This window comes from Melanerpes formicivorus, unplaced genomic scaffold (assembly GCF_026170545.1).
Source record: "Melanerpes formicivorus ecotype bairdi unplaced genomic scaffold, bMelFor1.0.p_v2 SCAF_2, whole genome shotgun sequence".
Taxonomy (NCBI): Eukaryota; Metazoa; Chordata; class Aves; order Piciformes; family Picidae; genus Melanerpes; species Melanerpes formicivorus.
Genome location: NW_027142354.1, coordinates 57,725,021 through 57,744,930, shown reverse-complemented (window position 1 = coordinate 57,744,930; position 19,910 = coordinate 57,725,021). Strand labels below are relative to the sequence as shown.

At 49.9% G+C, this 19,910-nt stretch overlaps 2 protein-coding genes across 9 annotated transcripts in view; one reads left to right on the top strand and one right to left on the bottom strand.

Moving 5' to 3' along the window:
- The first annotated feature begins 1,344 nt into the window (after positions 1-1,344).
- Positions 1,345-11,240, top strand: PKD2L2 (polycystin 2 like 2, transient receptor potential cation channel). The gene is made up of 13 exons (XM_068148584.1): positions 1,345-1,435; positions 1,650-1,783; positions 2,251-2,507; positions 3,277-3,495; positions 4,078-4,306; positions 4,999-5,169; positions 6,621-6,802; positions 7,226-7,346; positions 8,018-8,119; positions 9,235-9,302; positions 9,389-9,437; positions 10,163-10,275; positions 11,011-11,240. The coding sequence occupies exons 1-13, from the start codon at positions 1,345-1,347 to the stop codon at positions 11,120-11,122; spliced, it is 1,848 nt and encodes a 615-aa protein (XP_068004685.1). The 3' UTR covers positions 11,123-11,240.
- A 963-nt stretch (positions 11,241-12,203) lies between these two features.
- FAM13B (family with sequence similarity 13 member B) overlaps positions 12,204-19,910 on the bottom strand; it is a 51,233-nt gene continuing 43,526 nt past the window's right edge. For 5 of the 8 annotated variants that reach the window (XM_068162921.1, XM_068162933.1, XM_068162928.1 and 2 more), the window contains 5 exons: positions 19,221-19,316; positions 16,820-16,903; positions 16,551-16,723; positions 15,746-15,847; positions 12,204-14,685 (listed from right to left, as the gene is read on the bottom strand). In XM_068162921.1, coding sequence (XP_068019022.1) covers positions 14,562-14,685; positions 15,746-15,847; positions 16,551-16,723; positions 16,820-16,903; positions 19,221-19,316 — 579 coding nt within the window. In that variant the 3' untranslated portion in view covers positions 12,204-14,561. The remainder of the gene's footprint in view (positions 14,686-15,745; positions 15,848-16,550; positions 16,724-16,819; positions 16,904-19,220; positions 19,317-19,910) is intronic. The other 3 variants (XM_068162941.1, XM_068162947.1, XM_068162934.1) reach the window with 1 other exon arrangement.

Genomic DNA, 19,910 nt, shown 5'->3' with positions numbered 1-19,910 from the left:
CCTGGTCTGTGAAGACTCTTCAGCTGTACTTGCTACTGAAAAACCTGTGAGGGTGGAACTAGCTTTGACTCAGTACCTGATAGACTCAGGATGCACAGTAACACTGCTGCTGCTAGTCAGCAAAGCCCACCAGCATCTGCCAGAATGCAAAACATGAGGTCCTGGCTTCACACCACACACTGTGCTATCATGGAATAAATCTCCCAAATCTGAACTGCACAACACTGACTGTTAAACTCCCAACAAAACCCTGCAGCTCTGACACCACACTTCTCCTCTGGGCTTCCCCAGCAAGGAAATACCCTAAAATAATTCCCTGCACTGGGCTCTTTGTGGGTTTGAGCTGATGGGATGCTGACCCATACCCACTTCTTGTGAACACAAAGCCCTTGTGATGCCTGGCAAGAGCATGGGATCAGTGCTGAGCGGCAGGGCCGAGCCTGGCAGGGGAGCATCCCAAGTTCTCGGAATGCCTGGAAGCCTCAGCAGCACCTGAGCTCACAGCGTTTGCTTAATATACATTCAAATGAACATATCCCACGTCCCTTGCCAGGTTTCACAGCAGGAAGGGAATTTCCTCATTGGACGAGTTTAGCCTGGGAGCAGCCAGACACTGCAATTTATCGTTTAATTTCCCCTGGAAGGAACGGCTGCCAAGACGGGGGCTGGAAGCCCAGGCTCTGCCTGGCAGCCCAGGCTCTGCCTGGCAGCCTGCGGGGCTCCGGGGGGCCAGGGCGCCGCAGCCCATGAGACACCGCTCACAACAACACGGCTGCTCGGGGGCGAGGCGCAATGGACACGAACTGAACACAGGCGGTTCCAATGAAAACATTCCTCCCTTTGAGAGCGGCAGATCTCTGCTACAGGCTGCCCAGAGAGGTTGTGGAGTGTCTGGCAGCATGCAGACCCCTCCTGCACCCTGTGCCCCTGGCTGATGCGCTCCGGGTGATCCTGCGCTAACCGTGGGGCTGTGCTGGATGATCTCCAGAGCTCCTTTCCAGTCCCCGGCACCACAATGGCAGCAAGCCCCGAGGGCGGCAGGCGCAGCCCTGCCCCGCCGCGCAGCCCGAGCCCTGCCGCAGCCTGCGGGCGGAACCGGCCCCCGCCGCCCGTTGGGATCCAAAGCGGGCAGGGCCGGGGGCCGGCGGGCTCGGGCTCGGGCCCGCAGCGCAGCAGAGGCCGCGGCGCTCCCCTCCGAGCCGGCCCGGGCCGGGCCCGCAGCTTGCCCTCTCCTCACCCACCGCCACCGCCGAGCCGCACGTCCCACGCTGCGGGTGGGCAGCGGGCGGCGCTGACGGTTCCGACTCCTCTCGGGCCCCGCCGACATTGCGCCGAGCAGGTGCCATGAAGCGCAGACACAGCAGGAAGCTGGTGCCCAAAACCACCCAGCGGGAGCTGGCCATCTACATCGTGTTCCTGATAGCCCTCTGCACACGTAAGTCATCCAGCCACGGAGGTGACTACAGCTGCTGGGCAAGCTGCCCCTCTGGCGGTGCTCACCCTTGCTCCACCTGTCGTACGCCCCAAAGGGTCGCCTCACCCCCTAGCAGCATCACGTAGTGACAGCTGGAGCAGAGGAGCAGCGTCAGAGGCTGCTGTCGTGCCCCAGTTTCAGCCTGAGAACGTCCCCCTCTGCCCCTTCTTTGCAGTGACGCTCGGCATGGTGAGCTCGGACATGTACTACCTGCACAAAGTCATGTCCCAGGTCTTCGTGGAGCCCTCCTCCTCTGACGGCAACAGGACTAGTTTCAGGAGCATTGGGAGCAAAGATGATTTCTGGAGGGTAAGGCTTCCTTTGCAGAGATGTTTTCCTGGAAAGCAAGGGAACAAGCTCCTAGTGTTGAACCAGAGCAAGACAGTCATGCAGTTCTCCCAAAAGCCTTGTACCAGATGTTGTGCTTTCAGCAAACAACCTCTTAAAACACACTTGGAGACATTCTGGGTACAGACAATAATGCTGATAGTACTGAATAGGTAGTGGAAGAAACCAGCAGGCCAATAATTGCTGCATCCTATTCTCAGCATTAGGCTTGGTGTGAAAAGAGTTTCCACGGAGCCAGAAAGGTTTGCAGTTTACATTTACAGTTCTTTTGACTCTCAGCTGTTAAAACCAAAACCCACCTGGGATTCCCACCAGGGCAGGGAGGGGAATGTACCATCTTGAGTCACCTGGGTTGCTCTTAAAGTAGGCTGAAGTAACAGTGGTATCTAAATCTCCTTTTGAACCTCTAACCTCACCCATCCATGCAGTTTGCAGAGGGACCCCTCCTGGATGGCCTCTACTGGGACAAATGGTACACCAACAGAACGCTTCCCCTCCAGCACAACAGCAGCCACATTTACTATGAGAATTTGCTGCTGGGAGCAGCCCAGATCCGCCAGCTGAAAGTGCACCACAACAGCTGCTCCATCCACCCCTCCTTCCGTGTCCTTCTGGACGGGTGCTACAGCAAGTACCACTACGGAGCTGAGGACAGCTCTGACTTTGGGCCAGGGAACACACCTGAGTAAGTCCCAACCCAGCACTGAAGTGCCTTGGAAACCCTCCCCAAACCCTTAATGCCAGCATGCTTCAGTGGGCAACAACCACACATGCAATTAGCTGAGCTTTCCTCTTGTTTACACGGAGGTAAAGCATGGATTTGTTCCTGTGCCAGCCTTATAGCTGGGAGTTTGGCACGGGAAACGCGCAGCGCAGGGGCAGGAAGAACTGGAAGCAGCAGCAGATGTTGGTGTGCCTGTCTCCACCAACAGCTCGGCACAAGTGCTCAGTTACAAGAAGCCTGGATTTAAATCACACCTTTGTAAATTGGAGTCATGCTAAAATGCTCTGGAAACAGAGCCAGAAGGCTTGCTCCACACACTTAGCATTGACTGATCACAAAGAAGACTGTAGGTTGGACTTGATGATCGCTGAGGTCTTTGCCACCCTTATTGATTCCATGATTCTTAAGTCACGAGCATGCCACAGTGACAAGGAACTGTGCAAACTCCTTCCATCTGTAAGGGTTTTAAGGTGATGAACTGGGTGCAGCTCAGATTCAGAAGCAGCTGCTGGCTTGTGAATGCACTGAGCAGCTCAATAAAAGGAGTGGGAATACTTCAGGGCCGTGTGTTTGGCATGTACTGAGCACAGGTGTTGCTCAAAGGCTTCACTGCTCAGCTAGGGGTGCAGAAGACAAGGAGAGCTAACAGGGGCCATATAAAATCAAAGTTAAAGCCAACTTGAATCCAGCTTCCTCACCCTGAGCTGCTTTGTCTTCCCATTTCTGACAGGTGGAAATACTCCTCAGCCTCCTCATCCCTTTGGTACTGGGGGGCTGTGGCTGTGTACAGCAGTGGAGGATACAAGGTCACACTACCTAGGTCGAAGCAGGGGAGTCTCAAGAAGTTGGAGTTCCTCAGGCAGCACAGCTGGCTCACCAGGGGAACCAGGGTGGTGTTCATTGACTTCTCAACATACAATGCAAATGTAAACCTCTTCTGTATAATCAGGTGAGTTCTTACCTTGACTGTGTGTGAACTGCAGTTCACTGAGGCGTGATGCTTCTTCCATCAGGACCCAGGGAGGGCTGCTGAGCTCAGGACTATGCAGCCACCTTTCTCAGGTACCAGCTGGCAAGACAGTAACTCATGGGAAATGCAGAACGTCAGTGCAGGCAGCAGGCCCAGCTCCTTCCTCTCTTCATGTTTTAGTAGCTTGTGTCTGGTCTGTACAACAGCTGCTGGCTGCTCCCTCTTGGAACAGAGCTCACAGCATTTTGCAGTGCTCAAAGACTGAATTATTATCCTGGTGTCAGTAGAGGAAGTAGACTCAGGGTAGGGTGAGAATTTGCTCCTCTGAGCCCTCTAGCCAAACACCATAGCTTGGGCACCCCAAGAGCTTCCCTTTCTCTCTTCAACTTTCCCTACTATGTAATAGGCTTCCTTGGGGCACTTGGCCCTTGCATGAAGATCTTGCAGATGTAGGAGTTCCATTAAGGTATGATGAATGTTGTAATAATTAGTACTGCAACACCCAGGAGTGAGATGATGTACAGGGATGGTCACTGACACCAGGCCCCTTTCTTTTTGCAGGTTGGTGGTAGAGTTCCCTGCCAGTGGGGGTGCTCTCACCTCTTCACACTTCTACTCTGTGAAGCTCCTCAGATACATCACCTATTATGATTACTTCCTGGCTTCTTGTGAAATCTCCTGTTGCCTCTTGGTCTTCATGTTCATCATCCAGGAAGCTGGAAAAATAACAAACCTGAAAGGGAAATACTTCAGAAGTGCCTGGAACTGGCTGGATCTGCTGCTGGTGGTGGTGAGCTGCCCTTTGACTTTCACCTCTGTGCTTGCCAGCCTAGCCTAGGCTAGCACTGGATAGCCAGCCAGCATCTTTTCCTGGTTAGTCACCCACCTGCTGTTCTACACTGAAGAGGCCACAGGGCTCACCATGGGGCAGCACACCTGAACTCTTACCTAGCCTTGCTGTCAGCCCACTGCAGGCTCCACATCCTTTCTACTCATTATCCACCTCCTGTGCTTTAGCCTTTGTCTTTGCAGAGCAGGAAAGCTCCAGCACAGAGCTGAAGCAGTAAGGTTAGAAGGTCTGCAGCGTGGTACACAGCTCGAGCCCAGAGCTGTCACAGGACAGCTGCAAGCTCTGTAGCGAGGGGAGCCTCATTGACACAGTCTGTGACAAAGCATCGAGGCAGGCCTTGGAATGTGCTGCCCAGGGAGGTGCTTGGGTCACCAGCCCTGGTGGTTTGGCTCTGGTGCTTGGGGATATGGTTTAGGGGTGAGCTTTGTAGAGTCAGGTTCTGGGTTGGACTTGGTGACCCCAAGGGTCTTTTCCAACCTGAACGTTGCTGTGATTCTGTGCTCCAAAGAGCTGAGGTTCTCCAAACCTAACCAAGGGCCTTTTGCCATCAGCAGTCTTTGCTGTGCACAGTGGCAGCCTGAAGAGAGGCCAGGCAGCTGGACTCCAGCCTCACTGTCTCTGCTTCCCCTCAGCTCTCCGTCCTTGCCATCGCCTTCAACATCTACCGCACCGGACAAGTGTCCCTGCTGCTGGAGGAGCTGCTGTCTGACCCCCATCTGTACCCAGACTTCTACTTCCTTGCATTCTGCCAAGTCCTCTACAACAACACAATTGCTGTCACTCTCTTCTTGGCTTGGATCAAGGTATTGGCTCTCACTCCCTTTAGCTGTACTCCTGAAGCAGAGTTTCTAAGCACGACTTTAACCTTTCTGTGGCTGAGCTGCAAAAGGTGGGGCTAGAAGGGACAATTCTGGTTAGGAGATTCCAGAGGAGTTTAGAGTTCCCTCCTCTCCATAAACAAGGCTCTTGCAAATTCCAAGCCCATCTACAGAAAAAAATTGGGGTGTGGGGAAGCTGGGAAGTTGCCATGGCCAAGCAGCCTCCTCCAAGTCAGTGCTTCCCTACACCAAATACCACCCAGCAGAAGGAATAGCTGCAGGAAGTGAAGCTCTGGACAGCTTCTGCAGCCAAAGCTATGGAATCAGTAGCTGCTTTTTAACTTTAGAGGAAGGCAAAAGGTGTCTGAAAGGAAGGTGCTCACAGCTGCCAGCAGCAGTCAGGCTCTACACTCACACCCCAAATACCTGGACATAAGCTGTCATGAAAGGGCATCTCCTTTGACCATAAACAGGCTTCTGGCCTTCCTCCACCTCTGAGTGGAGGCTGCAGGAGGAGGCTGTTTGGGAGCCCTGGCTGTTCAGCACTTCTGTACCCCAGCTGCATGCTCCTTCTGCATCATCCTCCCCTCAGCCTGAGGATTGTTAATGCAGCAGCAGCCCTGTGGTTATCATCAATAGTTGTCATGGGACAAGGCTTTTGTTCAGGCCTTGTGTCAGGCCCAAAGTAAAGGAGAGCTCCTTACCAAGTCAGGCAGTCAGGGAATCCTGAGGGGCAGGAGGGTGGTGTGGCTGGCAGTCTCCTTGGCCATATCTGCTGGAGCTGATAACACATAAGCAGCACCCAGCACTCCACACACTGCTGGCTGTAGCACATCAGTGTATTTGTCCTGCAGAGTATTCATCTCTCCAGAAGCACACCCAGGCCAACTTCCTTCCTTCCAGACCCACACCAGGCAGCTTCCTTCCTTCCAGACCCACACCAGGCAGCTTCCCTCCTTACAGACCCACACCAGGCAGCTTCCCTCCTTACAGACCCACACCAGGCAGCTTCCTTCCTTCCTTCCAGACCCACACCAGGCAGCTTCCTTCCTTACAGACCCACACCAGGCAGCTTCCCTCCTTCCAGACCCACACCAGGCAGCTTCCCTCCTTCCAGACCCACACCAGGCAGCTTCCCTCCTTACAGACCCACACCAGGCAGCTTCCCTCCTTACAGACCCACACCAGGCAGCTTCCCTCCTTACAGACCCACACCAGGCAGCTTCCCTCCTTACAGACCCACACCAGGCAGCTTCCTTCCTTACAGACCCACACCAGGCAGCTTCCTTCCTTACAGACCCACACCAGGCAGCTTCCCTCTAGGTATGCCCTAGCCTGTGGAGCACCATTACAGACCACACTCCAGAAAGCCTGCTAGGGTGTTGCAGTGCCTTTCCATCCCCCACTCACCGTTGTTCTGTGCTGTTCTCTTGCAGATACTGAAGTACATCAACTTCAACAAGACCATGGCACAGCTGTCCTGCACCTTAGCTCGCTGTGCCAAAGGCATCCTTGGGTTTTCCATCATCTTCTTCATCATCTTCTTTGCCTATGCCCAGTTTGGCTACCTGGTCTTCGGGTCTCAAGCTGAGGAGTTCTCCACTTTCCAGAACTCCATGTAGGTCACTTTCTGAACTCCTTGATACAAACTCCCCAGCTGGTGCAGGGGCTGGGATGTGAGCTAGTTCTAAGATGCTAAGAGGTATAAGTATTTACCTTAGCTGGGGATAAAATCCCCTACAGAGAGACAGAGAGACCTCTGCAGTGACCTTCTGTTGCTAACAGGGGACAAGGGATCATGAGGCTGGAGCAGGAAGGAAGGGATTTTCTGCTTTTAAGGCAGGTGACTCAATCTCAAGTGGCTACTGAGCTCCCAGCTCACCAGTGCTGCACTGTCATGGCTGGCCTTTAGATTTCAGTGACCAAGGTCCAGGTCAGTCAGTCTCAGCCAAGCCTGTGGCCTCTGAGTTTGAAATGTTGCTTACAAACCTCCTCTGCAGGGTGAGAGAGCCAGCCTCATTCTGCCCTTTTTCACTCCTAGCTTCACACAGTTCCGGATGGTGCTGGGAGATTTGAAGTTTGAAACCATAGAGGCAGCAGACAGAATCCTTGGACCTTTTTACTTCATCACGTTTGTGTTCTTTGTGTTCTTCGTATTGCTGGTAGGTAGCATTTTCAAACTGCCTAGCCTCTTGCACCAGCACTACAGAGCTGTTCCTCAGTGCTCTGAGGCAGTTTTCACCCCAAGATGACTGTGGGCTTGCCCTGGCTGCCCCTCAGTACACCTGGGGGGAGAGAGAGAGTCTGAACTCCTCTGCAGGAGTCCCTAGCAGGCAAAACATTTCCCAGCTCTGCTTTCCTCCAGCCAGCCACTAAAGGGCCTTGGGCACCACCTTGCACTTTTCACTCTGCTGCAGCACTCATTTCTCAAGGTTTTAACTTCTGAAACCTTAATTGGCTGCTCTTGAACACTGCACAATGCCAGCCCTGGCAGGTGGGAAGCTTGAAGAGCCTTTGATGGGGCGGTGTAGGTGTGGGGTTGCTTTACCAGATCGATGCTTTCCTCTGCTGAAAGACCATCTGATAACTCTACAAGCCAGGAGGTGTGGTGCCAGTGAGGAACTGGGGGCTCTTGGCCAGCTGGGCAACAAGTGCTTTGTCTCCCCAAAATACTCCCTGAGGTTATCAGGTGATTTAGCTGCATTAGGAGCACAGCTGCACCAAGCAGAGCTCTTAGGCCCCCCTGGTTAGCTGCCCCAGCAGGGAACAGCCCCAGCACAACACAAAGGCAGTTTGCAGAAGTGAATAGTCTAACTGCCCCCTTCCTGTGCAGAGCATGTTTCTGGCCATCATAAGTGACACCTATGCAGCAGTCAGAGCTGAGTTTGCAGTGATGCCCCGTCAAGAATTTCAGATGAAAGAACTTTTTAGACAGGTAAGTAAACATTTCTGTGACTCCCTCCTGGAATTCAAGGTAGGAGGAGGAATTCTGAGCTCCATCACTAGCAAACAGCCTGGAGCAGCTGGGCCATAACCATCTAAGAACAGCCCATATTTGGTTTTTCATTACACAAACATTTGCCAGGTACAGAGCCAGCCTTCCACCAAACCCACAGGAGGGAACTCCTCGTGGGGAGGCAGGCTGCAAGGAGCCTACCTTTACTTCACCCTTGGGAAGGGAGTATTGCAGAGCAGCCTGGTCTGTGAGCTATCCCATCACCAGCTTGCTTCAGGGGTTACTGTTGCTGCTCTGCCCAGCTGAGGAACTAAAGAGCTTCTCTGCATGGGAAGAAAAGTGGAAACGGCCACAAAGTTCAGCCCATTCTTACCTGCCAGCAAGGAGTGAAAAAGGGAAACAAGCATTTCCCTAACTTCTCTGTTCAACTGGAGAGCACAACCTCCTCTCCTGCCCCATGCACACACTGAAGCCAAAGGAGGTTGCACACAGCTGGGACAATTCAGTACCTCTGCCTCGAAGCCTGACTTCAGCTGGGGATTACAGCATCACCAGGGAGATAAGACTGAGATGGGTGCAGGGTGAGCCCTGTGCATTCAGTGTGTCTCCAAGTTAGCCTACACTGTGCTGCAGAGGGGGCTGGCAGCTCTGCCTACCTGAAATGGTCCTGGAGGATTTCCTGAGTGGCAGAGCCAAGTCACAGCCCTCCTGCAAAGCCTGGGGTTTATTGAGGGAGTCCCTGGGCAGGATGCAGCTAGTCTGGGCAGCAAAAGCACAGCTTAGATTCCCCTACTTGAGCTCATTCTCCTACTTCCCCAGGACTACAGTAAGCTTATACTGAACAGGCCTGAAAAGAGAAGCTCTTACTGGATTTGGATGGCTGTTACCTTGAGAGGTTTAATGACAAACCTGAGACAGAGCAGGGCAAGTTCTCTGAGCTGAGCTAAGGGAAGAAAGAGAGAGAGTGGTGAGGTTTGTGTTCAGTTGCCAAGGCAATGTGCTGACAGTTTGTGCCTTGCATCCAAGTCCTTGTGCAGCAGGGTCTGGTTAGACACAGCACATTTAACCTGCCTGGCTTCCCCTGTCTGCCACAGGCCCTTGTCAAGCTCAAGCTGAGGAAGCCAGAGAAAGCTGCAAGTGCAACAGAGGAGAACTGGGCAAGGTAGGAGCTCAGCATTTGCTGTTCCCCCCTGCACCGAGCACAGCCTGACTCTCACAGGACTTCTGCCTCTTCTCATTTGTGTGAAGGACAAGGAAGGAATTTTCAGCCTCTGATGGAGACAGTGATACTGAAAAGGTAGCCTTGATTCTTTTCTTCAAAAGTGCTGGTTGTATTTCAGGAGTTGAACACCACTAAGGGGGTCACAGCTGTCCCCACTGCTACTCACCAGAGCTCTTCCTCCCCAGGTTATTGTTAGCATCACAGGAACAGCAGAAGCCCAAAGCTTTGCACAGGAGCTTGCTCAGGCAAGGTCACCCCTTGCAGCAGCAGAGCTGGCAGGAGGGTGAGGGCAGGGGCTCAGCTGTGCTGTGAAGTTGGGAGCTGGGCATTTGCCCACATGTTAAACAGAAACAGATGCATGGGAAACAAGCAAGTTGGAGAGCAAGCTGTTGGGTCAGAGGCTGCATCTACAGCAAGGAGAAAGATTACTGCAGCTTCCTTCTGCTTTACATTGCCACCAATCTTTGCTAGCTCCCTGTCTGGGCTAAGCCTGTGCTAGTGCCTCTAAAACACAGGACTAAAATAATCTCCCTTCTACCACAGAAGGGGGAAAAGCCTCTTGGCTGGCTGGGACCACCAGGTGTGCAGCCTCTGGGAAGCAATGCAAATTCCTAGATCCTGTCTTTATGGAAGGGCCAGAAGGGAAAATCTCCTTTCAGCTGGGGAACCTTTGTCTCCCCAAAGCTGCACACACCATCTTTTCCTGCCTGTCCCCTCCCTGCACAAGTGACGGTTACAGATGTCTCAGAACCATGCTGGCTTTGACATTGGTTTATTTTGGTCCCTCTGGTGCTGAACAGAAGCCATCAAAAGTGCAGGAAATTGAAGAGAGACTTGGTCAGCTGCATCCACCTGCTAGGGACGTGGACGCCGTCGCAGCTCAAGGCTCCGTTTCCTCTGCAGAATTCCTGATGTAAGTGTCTGCTCCTGCAGCCTCATTCCCATTCCAGGGCAGCTGCAGCCACAGCTGCAACACTGACTGACGCTCCAAAAGTCACAGAATGGTAGGGGTTGGAAGGGACCTCCAGAGATCATCCAGGCCAACCCCCTGCCAGAGCAGCATCGCCTAGGGCAGGTCACACAGGAACACCTCCAGGTTGGGTTTGAAAGTCTCCAGAGGAGACTCCACAGCCTCTCTGGGCAGCCTGCTCCAGGGCTCCAGCACCCCCACAGTAAAGAAGTTTCTCTTCATGTTGAGGTGGAACCTGCTGTGTTCTACCTCCTATCTATTATTCCTTGTCCTATTACCAGGCGCTGCTGGAAAGAGCCTGGCCCCTTCCTCCTGACACCCACTCCTCAGATATTTATAGACATTATCAAGATCCCCTCTCAGCAGTCTTAAGATAGAGCACTTCAAACTGATACAGGATGACAAAAGCTGGGAAGGAGGAAACCAAGTCACCTGGCAGAGCAGTGTGTAACATCAGTCAAGAGAGAAGTGGGACAAGAGTTTCTACCAACTCTTCCAGAGCATCTCCTTGTGGCTGCTCAGGGAGGGGGACACAGGGCCATGAGACCTTGTGCTCATGAGGAGTTATTTCAGGACTTAGACCCTTGCCAGCTCACACAGGTGAGCAGAGGAAGGCTGCAAGTGGAAGTTTGAAGGGCAGCAGCATCTCCAGGAGACGTGGCTGTGTTTGTGTTGCAGGCTCCTCACGCACATATCTGAGCTGCAGGGAGAATGCAACAAAATGAAGGCAAAATTCCAGAGAGCCCTGAAAAACATCAAGCTGCAGCAGCAAAGGAAACAGCCCTGGTAACAGAGGTGGCCTGACCTGTCACACACTGTAAATAAACCCAGTCCCCAGTCCCTTTGCTTTTCTTTTTTCTATTTCTGGCTAGGAGCAGCAGGATTGTTAATAAAGTTAGACACCGCTACTGCTTCTGGCTCTTCTCTCTGCAAGTTCCAGGTGCACTGACTCTGACAGCTGACCAACCTCTGCTGGAGGGTTTGCATCTCTACAAATGACTGAACATTTACCCCTCTGCCTTGTTTTGGGGCAGCTGTGAGACAGATGGGTAACCAAGAGAGCAGATGACAATAAATGTCACCCTGGGCCTGCTCCCTGCCCTCTGCTCCACCCCCTGGCCCAGTCCAGCCCTCACCTTGCCACACCGAGCCCAGCACATTGGTCTGGGGAAGTGAGGGCCAGCGACCCTTCTTCTTGCTGCCAAGTTTAATGCTGAATTCTCAACAATCTTGTTTCAGGCAACTGTTGCTTCCCAAACAGCTCACTGCTGCCTTCAGAGAAAGCAAGCAGTAAGTATTCTCCTGCCAGGACTAAACAAGCTCTGCTCTTCTGATCAGGCCTTGACCGCTGTGGCCGCTAGAGGGCGCCTGGCGTCAGGCTGACACCAGCCCGAGCCCGGGGTGAATGCGACGAGGACTTAGGTTACGCAGCCTCCTGTCCCGCAGGGCGCCGGCAGGACACCACAGGCTCCCTCTGCGTCTAACCGCAGTGTGGAAGAGCTGTGGCACGGAGAAGGGAGCAGACAGGCACTTGAAAGGACCCAGAAAGAGCCCAGCAGCACAGCATGGTCCTGCGCTGGTTTCCCCTGCAGGGTTCACTACTTCAGTCTCCCGACCTCATTTATCTCCTGGCAGAGACAAAACACCTGCACCCTAGCAGGGACAGAAGCCCACACCACACAGCAAGCTGTCAGTTCAGGCCACTTCCCTGCTGTCTGGCACTGTCCAAACAGATGAAACAAGGCTGAAATTGCCGTGGCTTCATCCCAGCTGTCTGAGAGCTGTGCAGCTACAGGAACAGGCAAGGACTCTTGCTTTCAGGAGGTGGCAGTGGAGGAGAAAGCAAGATGAGAAACCAAGATGTATGACAATAAAGGTTAAGGTACTTTTATTATAAAAGTCTATACAATGAGCCCCAGACATAGCAATGCAATTATATCTGGTTTAGTTATATATATTCCATATCTATATATCCATAGAGATATATAGGGCTTGCTTTTACCAAAGTAAAACTGTTTATATCACAAAATGCCTAGTTCTACCATTTATTTATTGCTCAACAAGGATGGCACAAAACACACTCAGCATAACTGTTGCCATGCTTCTTCTTACCTACTCTACTGAATAAACAGCCAAACACTGCAGAACGAACACAAAGCAGCTGTTAATTCTGAACTGGAACCAGTCTGATCACTCACTCACTTATAAAAATATTGGAATCATATAGATTTAAGCATTATAAAGGAGGAATATATTATTTAAAACATTTAAATAGTGCATATTGACATTTTGCATGTGGTATATAAAACACAAACATTCATGTACAACACTATACAGTACACCTTAGTTTCAATGCTCGGATACACCCGTGTCTGCAGACCGAGAGAAAAGGAACTGAAGCCTACATTGCACAATGGAACTGAGTAAGGTTGAGAAATGGTCTCAAGACTAGTTTAACCTCATCATTCTCCAAGGTCCCAGGTCACTTTGCAGTTAAAAAAAGGAAAGGAAAAGAACAGAAGGCATACCGCCAGTGCTCAAGAGTTTTAGTGCTTTTGTTGTTGTTGTTCTGAAGTCCCAAAATTACATGCCTACAAGCAGAGTAAAATAAATCAAGAAGTATTCTACAGCACACAGATGAAATCTGAGCACTACAAAGCCTACTTCCAACCTATTTCCATAGGCTTCAAGACAGAAGAGCAAGTCTGTGAGGTTACAGGCTAGTCGCTGCAGTTCATTTTTGGTCTTTCATTAAAGCAATGTGAATCGTTGCTATGTCGACATTAGCCAGTCATCCCAACATGCAGTGAGGGGAGGTGCATGCAAAACCTGGCCACAAACTCAGACACTGAAGAGGGGAAAGGAAAAAAAAACCAATTGAAAAGAGAAAAAGATAAAGAAAACCTTGAGAAAGCACCAGGTCAAATTAACACTTAGATTCTGCCAGATCAAACCCAGCTGCTGAAGGCTGTTGCAGAGCATAAAGCTAGTAGCTAAATCATCATTCAGCACAGCAGATGTGATACTCAAAACATTAGTTTCAACTCTGAAGCTAAATCATGCAAGGCCCATAAACTGGTTTGCTTACATCAGGAGGGTTAGGTAACATTCTTATTCTCCAGCTGTAAAACAAAATCGTTGCTAAACAGCGGTAATTGCTTGGGGTTCCCACTCAAAACCCACAGTTCACCCTGTGGTGCACACCAACTACACTGAGTTGTTTTTAGCCCTTGATACCACGCTTACTTCAGGTACAGTGGAACTGCAACTGTCCTAAGCCAGCTCTTTCCTGCTGGAGCTTACGGGAGGCCGAGCGCCATCGCACACCGAAACGTTCCTCAGATCTTCCTCAAGTGGAGATGCAGTATCCAATTCAGACAAAACACTACGTCACCACTAGCTGATGAACAACCCCCCAGACCATGAGAAAATGAACAACAGTAACACAAGTCCTGTAGGCAGCATGTGAGAGAACTTTGCAGGGTTTGCCCCAGTGTGAAAAGCCACCAGGCAAGGTCACTTGCGGGTTTGTCCAGCGGCATCTTTATCAGGGAGGAAGAGTGACCGCTCATGAGCCAAATCCAGAGAGGTTAATTATTACTGTGGTACAGGTGCAATTTAGAATACCAGAGACAATTAAAGGTTGTTCCACAGCAGTCCTGGGAAAGGAATTTCAGTCTGGTTTTCTAAAGTGTTCCAGGAAAAAGAGCTGCACGGTTAAAATCTGCTGACTTCCCCCCACCCCACCCCCCGTCATTAAAAAACCCCTAGGCAAGAGGAGCCGTTCAGTGGAGCATTGTGGTATTGATCAGTGGAGCATTATGGTATTGATCACTTCTTCAGCAATGCAAAAAGGTGGCAAGAACAAAAGTCTCAAAGTTCTTGAAGGCTAAAGGAAAACAAACCCCAACAATACACAGAGATATTTGTATAGATAAAAAAGCAAAGCTATGGTTGGTTTGGAAGGAGATGGATGGATGCATCTGTAACGCAAGGCTCTGATGGAAACTGTGTTTGCTAAAGTTGGACAGAGCAGTCTCAAACTTGGAAATCTCACTTGCTCTCTAGACAGGACCTACTCACCCTGCAAACGTGTTCTAGTGGCACCACAATAAAGTGCACAAGCTGGATTCTTTCCACAGTGCATGACAAATGAACACAAGCACCCAGTAAGTACAGTGGTAGCACATGGAAACATCAGGTGATTCAATGGGTTGGAGGAACAGATCTTAAATTGACTTTGAAGAATCTTGTTTGCTGATCAGGACTTCCAACAGCCTCAGCTTGGCTTTGATTTTCTTGTACTCCCTGTACTCATCCAGCATGGGCACTCGGTCTTCTTTCTGCACGTTCCTGCAAAGAGCAGCACACCCGAGGTGAGAGAAAAGCCTCCCTCCTGCAACGAGGCAGGCAGGAAAGCAGCGCTGTGCAGCTAGCACCGGGCAGATAGAAACGGCTTGGGCAGCAATAACAAACACACCATCCTATTTTAGCTTGTTGTAATTAAAGCTGCCATCACCTACACAACTGACTAGAAACCCCAGGAGCAGGGATCCAGCACAACTGCTGCAGGAGTTTATTACGGATCACTCTCTTCAGCTTCCCTTCCCTGTCTCTCAGGCTATGAAGACTTTCAGATGCTGTTAATAAACACCAATACCATTTAAGCTACTTTGTGTTTTCACTGTATGTAGCCTGACCCTCAAACAGATAGAGAATTATTCCAGAGGACTGGACTCAATCAATTAATCTATCAATGTGACTTATTTCCAATCAACCCTTCATTATTAACCTCATTACTTGCCACTGAAGTCAAAGGGAGCTGTGCTCCAAACCCACTAAAGGCCTGATGAAGGCATGTTAGTGAGACTTGTGTGCCCAGAGGTCCAGGAGTTCATAGTTAAGGAGAAATACAGTAGAAAGAGTGAGATGAGAATATCTGCCAGTCAAAAGACTGACCTCTGAAGAGTGTTTTGACTTTTGTTCATCATGCACAAGGGGCAGCAGCTGAATCAACTTCCTAACATTATATATTCAGAGTCCCAAGGAACTAAACACCGCAGAGAAGAATACAATTTCTGTCCCCCTTCAGGCCTCACTGTCAGGGCTGCCTTGCTGGAACAAAGAACAAACAGGCAAACTTCCCTGCCCTGTGTTAAAAACAGAGATAATCTGAGGGGGGAAGGGAGTTGCATTAAAGTTTGTTTAGTGAGTGTGGTTTTTAAAATGGATCCCCCCAGTTCTTCTCTTTTCATTATTACACTTTACAGGCTAATCGAGGGAACAAAACTCAGGAGCAGGCTTCCTCTCTTAGTAAAAGCAGATTCCATCTGGCAAGATCCACACAGAAAGCTGGAAAAACCAAAGCAGAATAGCTGGCCACGGAGCGAGGCTGGCCTCGTGCTGCACACACCTGCCGTTCTGCTGATAAAACTCCTCTTCAAATTCCCGCAGCGTCTTACGTAGCTTCTTCTTTTCAGCTCTGGCTTTCCACAGCTGCTCCAGTAATTCAGGCCTAAAACATTTCAAGTGAAGGAAGAAGAATACTGTTGGCCACACAATGCAATTTAAATCCTTCAAGGCATCCTCAACCCCCACTGTGCTAGCTGCACTGATAAGCAACCTGCCTTGCTCACGAGGAATATGTTTTGGCTGCCTGAGGGTGAAATACTCAGAATAAAGCAGTGGTTAATAAAAGGCTATGAACTGTCTGCTGTCTACACAGCTCAAGGAAGGCTGCAGGAGGTTTGGAAGACACTAAACAATTCAATCAATATAAAAACATCTTAGTCAGACATAGAATCGTAGAATGGTGTGGGTTGGAAAGGACCTTCAAAGGTCATCCAGTCTAACCCCCTCTGCAGTCAGCAGGGACATCCTCAACCAGATCAGGTTGCCCAGGGCCCTGTTGAGCTTCATCTTGAATATCTCCAGGGAAGGGGCCACAACCACTTCCCTGAGCAACCTCTTCCAGTGCTCCACTACCCTCATGGAACAGAACTTGTTCCTCACATCCAATCTCAATCTGCTTTGTTCTCACTTCACACCATTGCCCCTTGTCCTGTCACCACAGGCCTTTGTAAACAGTCTCCCCAGAGAGAAGACTCATTCAAACCAACAACTTCCTATGAAGTGCTAAACTTCCCTTCCACCCAACACCACCTCTCTGCTATCAGGACAGTAAGTGCAAGAACTGCAACTTCTTCTTTCTGACGTACATGGAAGCAGCCCGGGTGCTTGACAGCCTCAGGTCTCGGGTCAGTTTCTCTTGACCATCTTCAACATCAGACTCAGAGTTTTCAACTGGGCTTAAAACAGGCTGGGTTTGGGCAGCAGTTTTTAAGATATCATTCAGCTCTGCAGGCAAACCATCACTTTCTTCCTCCTCCTCCTGAAAGTCAAAGCAGAAGTTCAAAACAGATATGAAATCTTTAGGTTCCCTGCTGCAAGCTCTGGGGAGTTCTTTCTCCAAGCGCACTGGACACACCTTGATTTCCTCAAAGAAGTGAGCAGTTTCCCCTTCAATAATGGGCTGCAGCATCTGCCCACGCCTCTTGGTTGATGGAGAGCCCTGCAAAAACAGAAGTTTGCTTCATGAAGTGCTGTGTGTGGTCAGAGTCTTCTTCAAGTCCCTTAAGACAGAATCACAGAACGCTAGAGGTTGGAAGGGACCTCTGGAGCTCATCTAGTTCAGCCCTCAAGTTAAAGCAGGTTCAGATTTCTTCTTCTGAAAGAATGAGAGGCTGCAAACATACTTAAAGAGCACAGACAACCAACCATATAACCCCAAAAGCTCAGATGCCTCAAAGCATCCTTGACCCAGGAAAAAATATCTGAAAGCCTAACATTCCTCTTACTTAATTAAAAAGCACTACTCCCCTCCCCTTCTTTCGGCACCTTTGGGAGGGAACTGACAAAGTTCTCTCCACATTCCATGTTTACTCTCCTTCCTCCCAAAGCACAGGGAGGTTAGAAAAACACACAAGGCCAGAGCTGGTTTTTATCTTCTGCCAGGCACACACTGGGAGTAACACTGCCACTTTCTTTTGCCAGACCTCTCTGAAGTGCTGTGTAAGAGCTATCTGTTGCCACCTCAGAAAGAGGGAGTCTAAATCCTTTCAATTTTGGCCTGCACCAGGTGCTGCTGCTGCACAGTGCTGCCCTGCTCATCCCTTATCCCTGCACAGCACAAGCAACTTCCACAGATGGACTCTTTGAACAGGAGGAAGGTGGAACATGAAAAGCCACACAGACAATGACCTGTCAAAAAACTTGAGTTCATGACAGGCAAATAGCTTCCTGCTTCTTTGGACACAGGCCTCAGTGATCAGCATACCAAGATATCCCAAAGAGGTGTCTGATGGAAATATCATGAACAACAAAAAGCAACCCTTGAAGTACCTGGCACTGAACACAGCCTACCCAGAAGCTATCACTGAACAATTCCTGGTAATTAGAGAGCTCCATGTGGCAATTACAGCTTTCAAAAGCAGAGGCCTGTGAAAAATGCTTCACAGCCATTGCCTACATCACAGATCAGGAATCATGTTACCAAGATCTTTGCTGAATGTAAAGTCCTTTCCCTTGGCTCTCACCCATCCCTGTAGTTCACAGAAAAAAACCAAACCAACCAAACAAAACAATACAACAACAACAAAAACACAACCACACCCCCACTATGGTATAGTCCTAAGGCTCCTGGTAACATCAAATGCATCTCAGCTGGTGAGACAGATATTTGAGGTGAAAAGTGGGAGAAACCCCAACTAGTCAAGGGTGCCACCAACGACCTAGGACTCCCCAGCCAGGAAGAAATGCTTAGGTGTTTAGGAGCAACCTGTGTTTATGAAGTTCAAAGAGGAATACTTAAGCCCCTCAAGTGAAACCTGACTGCAATGTAAATCACATTTTCCTACAAAAGCAGCTACCCAAAAGTCTATGTGGAAGAAAGGAATGATCTTGGACAGCTGATCCCTCAGTCTCAATGTACTTCACATCTTAAAGAGGATAGCCAAGAACTGTCAGAGTCAACATAAACAGCAGATTACATTCCTGCTGAGTAAGCCACTGCCCAGTTATGTAAATGTGGTAGAGAACTGCTGGTGTTTAAAGACATTGTCTCATGTCAGCTATGCAGCCCCTTGCAGAAGCATCAAACAGTCACCATCACAACTGTTTTGCTGCAAGCCTGGGTCAGCACACAAGATTTTGATCACAGCTCATGAAGCACAAAGACAGTCAGCTGGCTGGGACTCCTCAGCTGGTTTACAGGCACTACAAACAAGCTTCCATCGGTCTCCTTGCACAGTACAAGCACTGCTCTTCACCTCTCACAAGAGCAGAGAAAGAGGAAAGAGAAGACTAGAAAGCACTGCAAGTTACAGGCAATGGAGTGCAAAGACAAGGACAAAGCACAGCTGCTGAACAGAAGCTGCAGACGCTGGTAACATGTCTCACACAGGGCAGGATGAAGGGATGAAATGGTTCTCATGGCCCCCTGGCACTCATGCCTCTGGTGACACCAACCTGCAGTACAGAAGAGAGGCTGCTTCATTGCAACTGCTGTTACTATTCTTGGGAGGACTAAAAGTACACTATGCCCTGTGGATCCATACCTAATGACCTGGGAATGCCTCAGCCACAGCAACTTAAAACTGCTTATTTACTTCCACCCAGAACCATTTACTTCCTAAGAGCCACCAAGGTCACAGCCAGCTTTGAACTGCTCTGCTCTCAGCAGTAAACCAAATGCCTCAAGCACAGTGACAACAACATCTTGTACCTTCCACAGGAAAGATGTCTTTTATGCTCTTCTTAAGGCAGCCTAGCAGTTCAAAAGTGGGGGGTGGGGGGAAGAAAGGAAAAGAAATAGCATTTGTTTTACTCACAAGAATAGGAGTAATGCTTGCTCTAGTTAACATTTGTTTTACAAGTCTGTATCTGTCATAAAGTGGCTTCACAATATGTCTGTCTTCTCTAGTAACCTAAAGGCAGAGAAACCACAGAATTAATTATACCAATCACTCAGTCACAGACAAGCAAACACAAAGCAGTCTGCTTCGCATGCCAGGCCACGTACATTCCGCTTAGGAACAGCAAACTGAAGTGTCTATGGCATTGGATGGATGCAGATAAAGGGGAGTAAAAGGCTGCCTTTTCCTCCTCTTTTTTTTCCCCCCATACTTTAACTCCCTGTATTTTTCATAAAGAAGTTTTAAAGACATCCTAAGAGTTAGGGGAGCTTCAGCAGAAGCAAACTCTCTGTTTTGTAAACATCTGTGGCAAAAGAGGCAAACCAGGGACCAAGACCTGAGAGAGAAGACTGTGTGCCTAGCAGTGAGGATGGATCTACAGAAATGAGGGGGAAAAAAGAAAAGATGGAACTGCAGAGAGAATTTGTCTGCTGCCTGATTTACTCTCACTCTTGGCCACTGTGCACTCAATCAATCTTAAAAGACCCTCCTGAACAGTTACTGGCATTTGCTCCCTACAGGGATTGTAGCAGCATACCAGCATCTCCAAGACAATTATTCCCCTTGGCTTTTACACTCCAAGGCCTGGTCAGGTTTATACAGCAG

What these genes read in the sequence shown, in the direction of transcription:
- PKD2L2 (XM_068148584.1), top strand. Translation starts at nt 1,345, where the DNA reads ATGAAGCGCAGACACAGCAGGAAGCTGGTGCCCAAAACCACCCAGCGG. An exon ending in CCTGATAGCCCTCTGCACAC is followed by an intron (nt 1,436 to 1,649) that starts GTAAGTCATCCA and finishes CCTTCTTTGCAG; the next exon opens with TGACGCTCGGCATGGTGAGC. An exon ending in TCTTCTTGGCTTGGATCAAG is followed by an intron (nt 5,170 to 6,620) that starts GTATTGGCTCTC and finishes GTTCTCTTGCAG; the next exon opens with ATACTGAAGTACATCAACTT.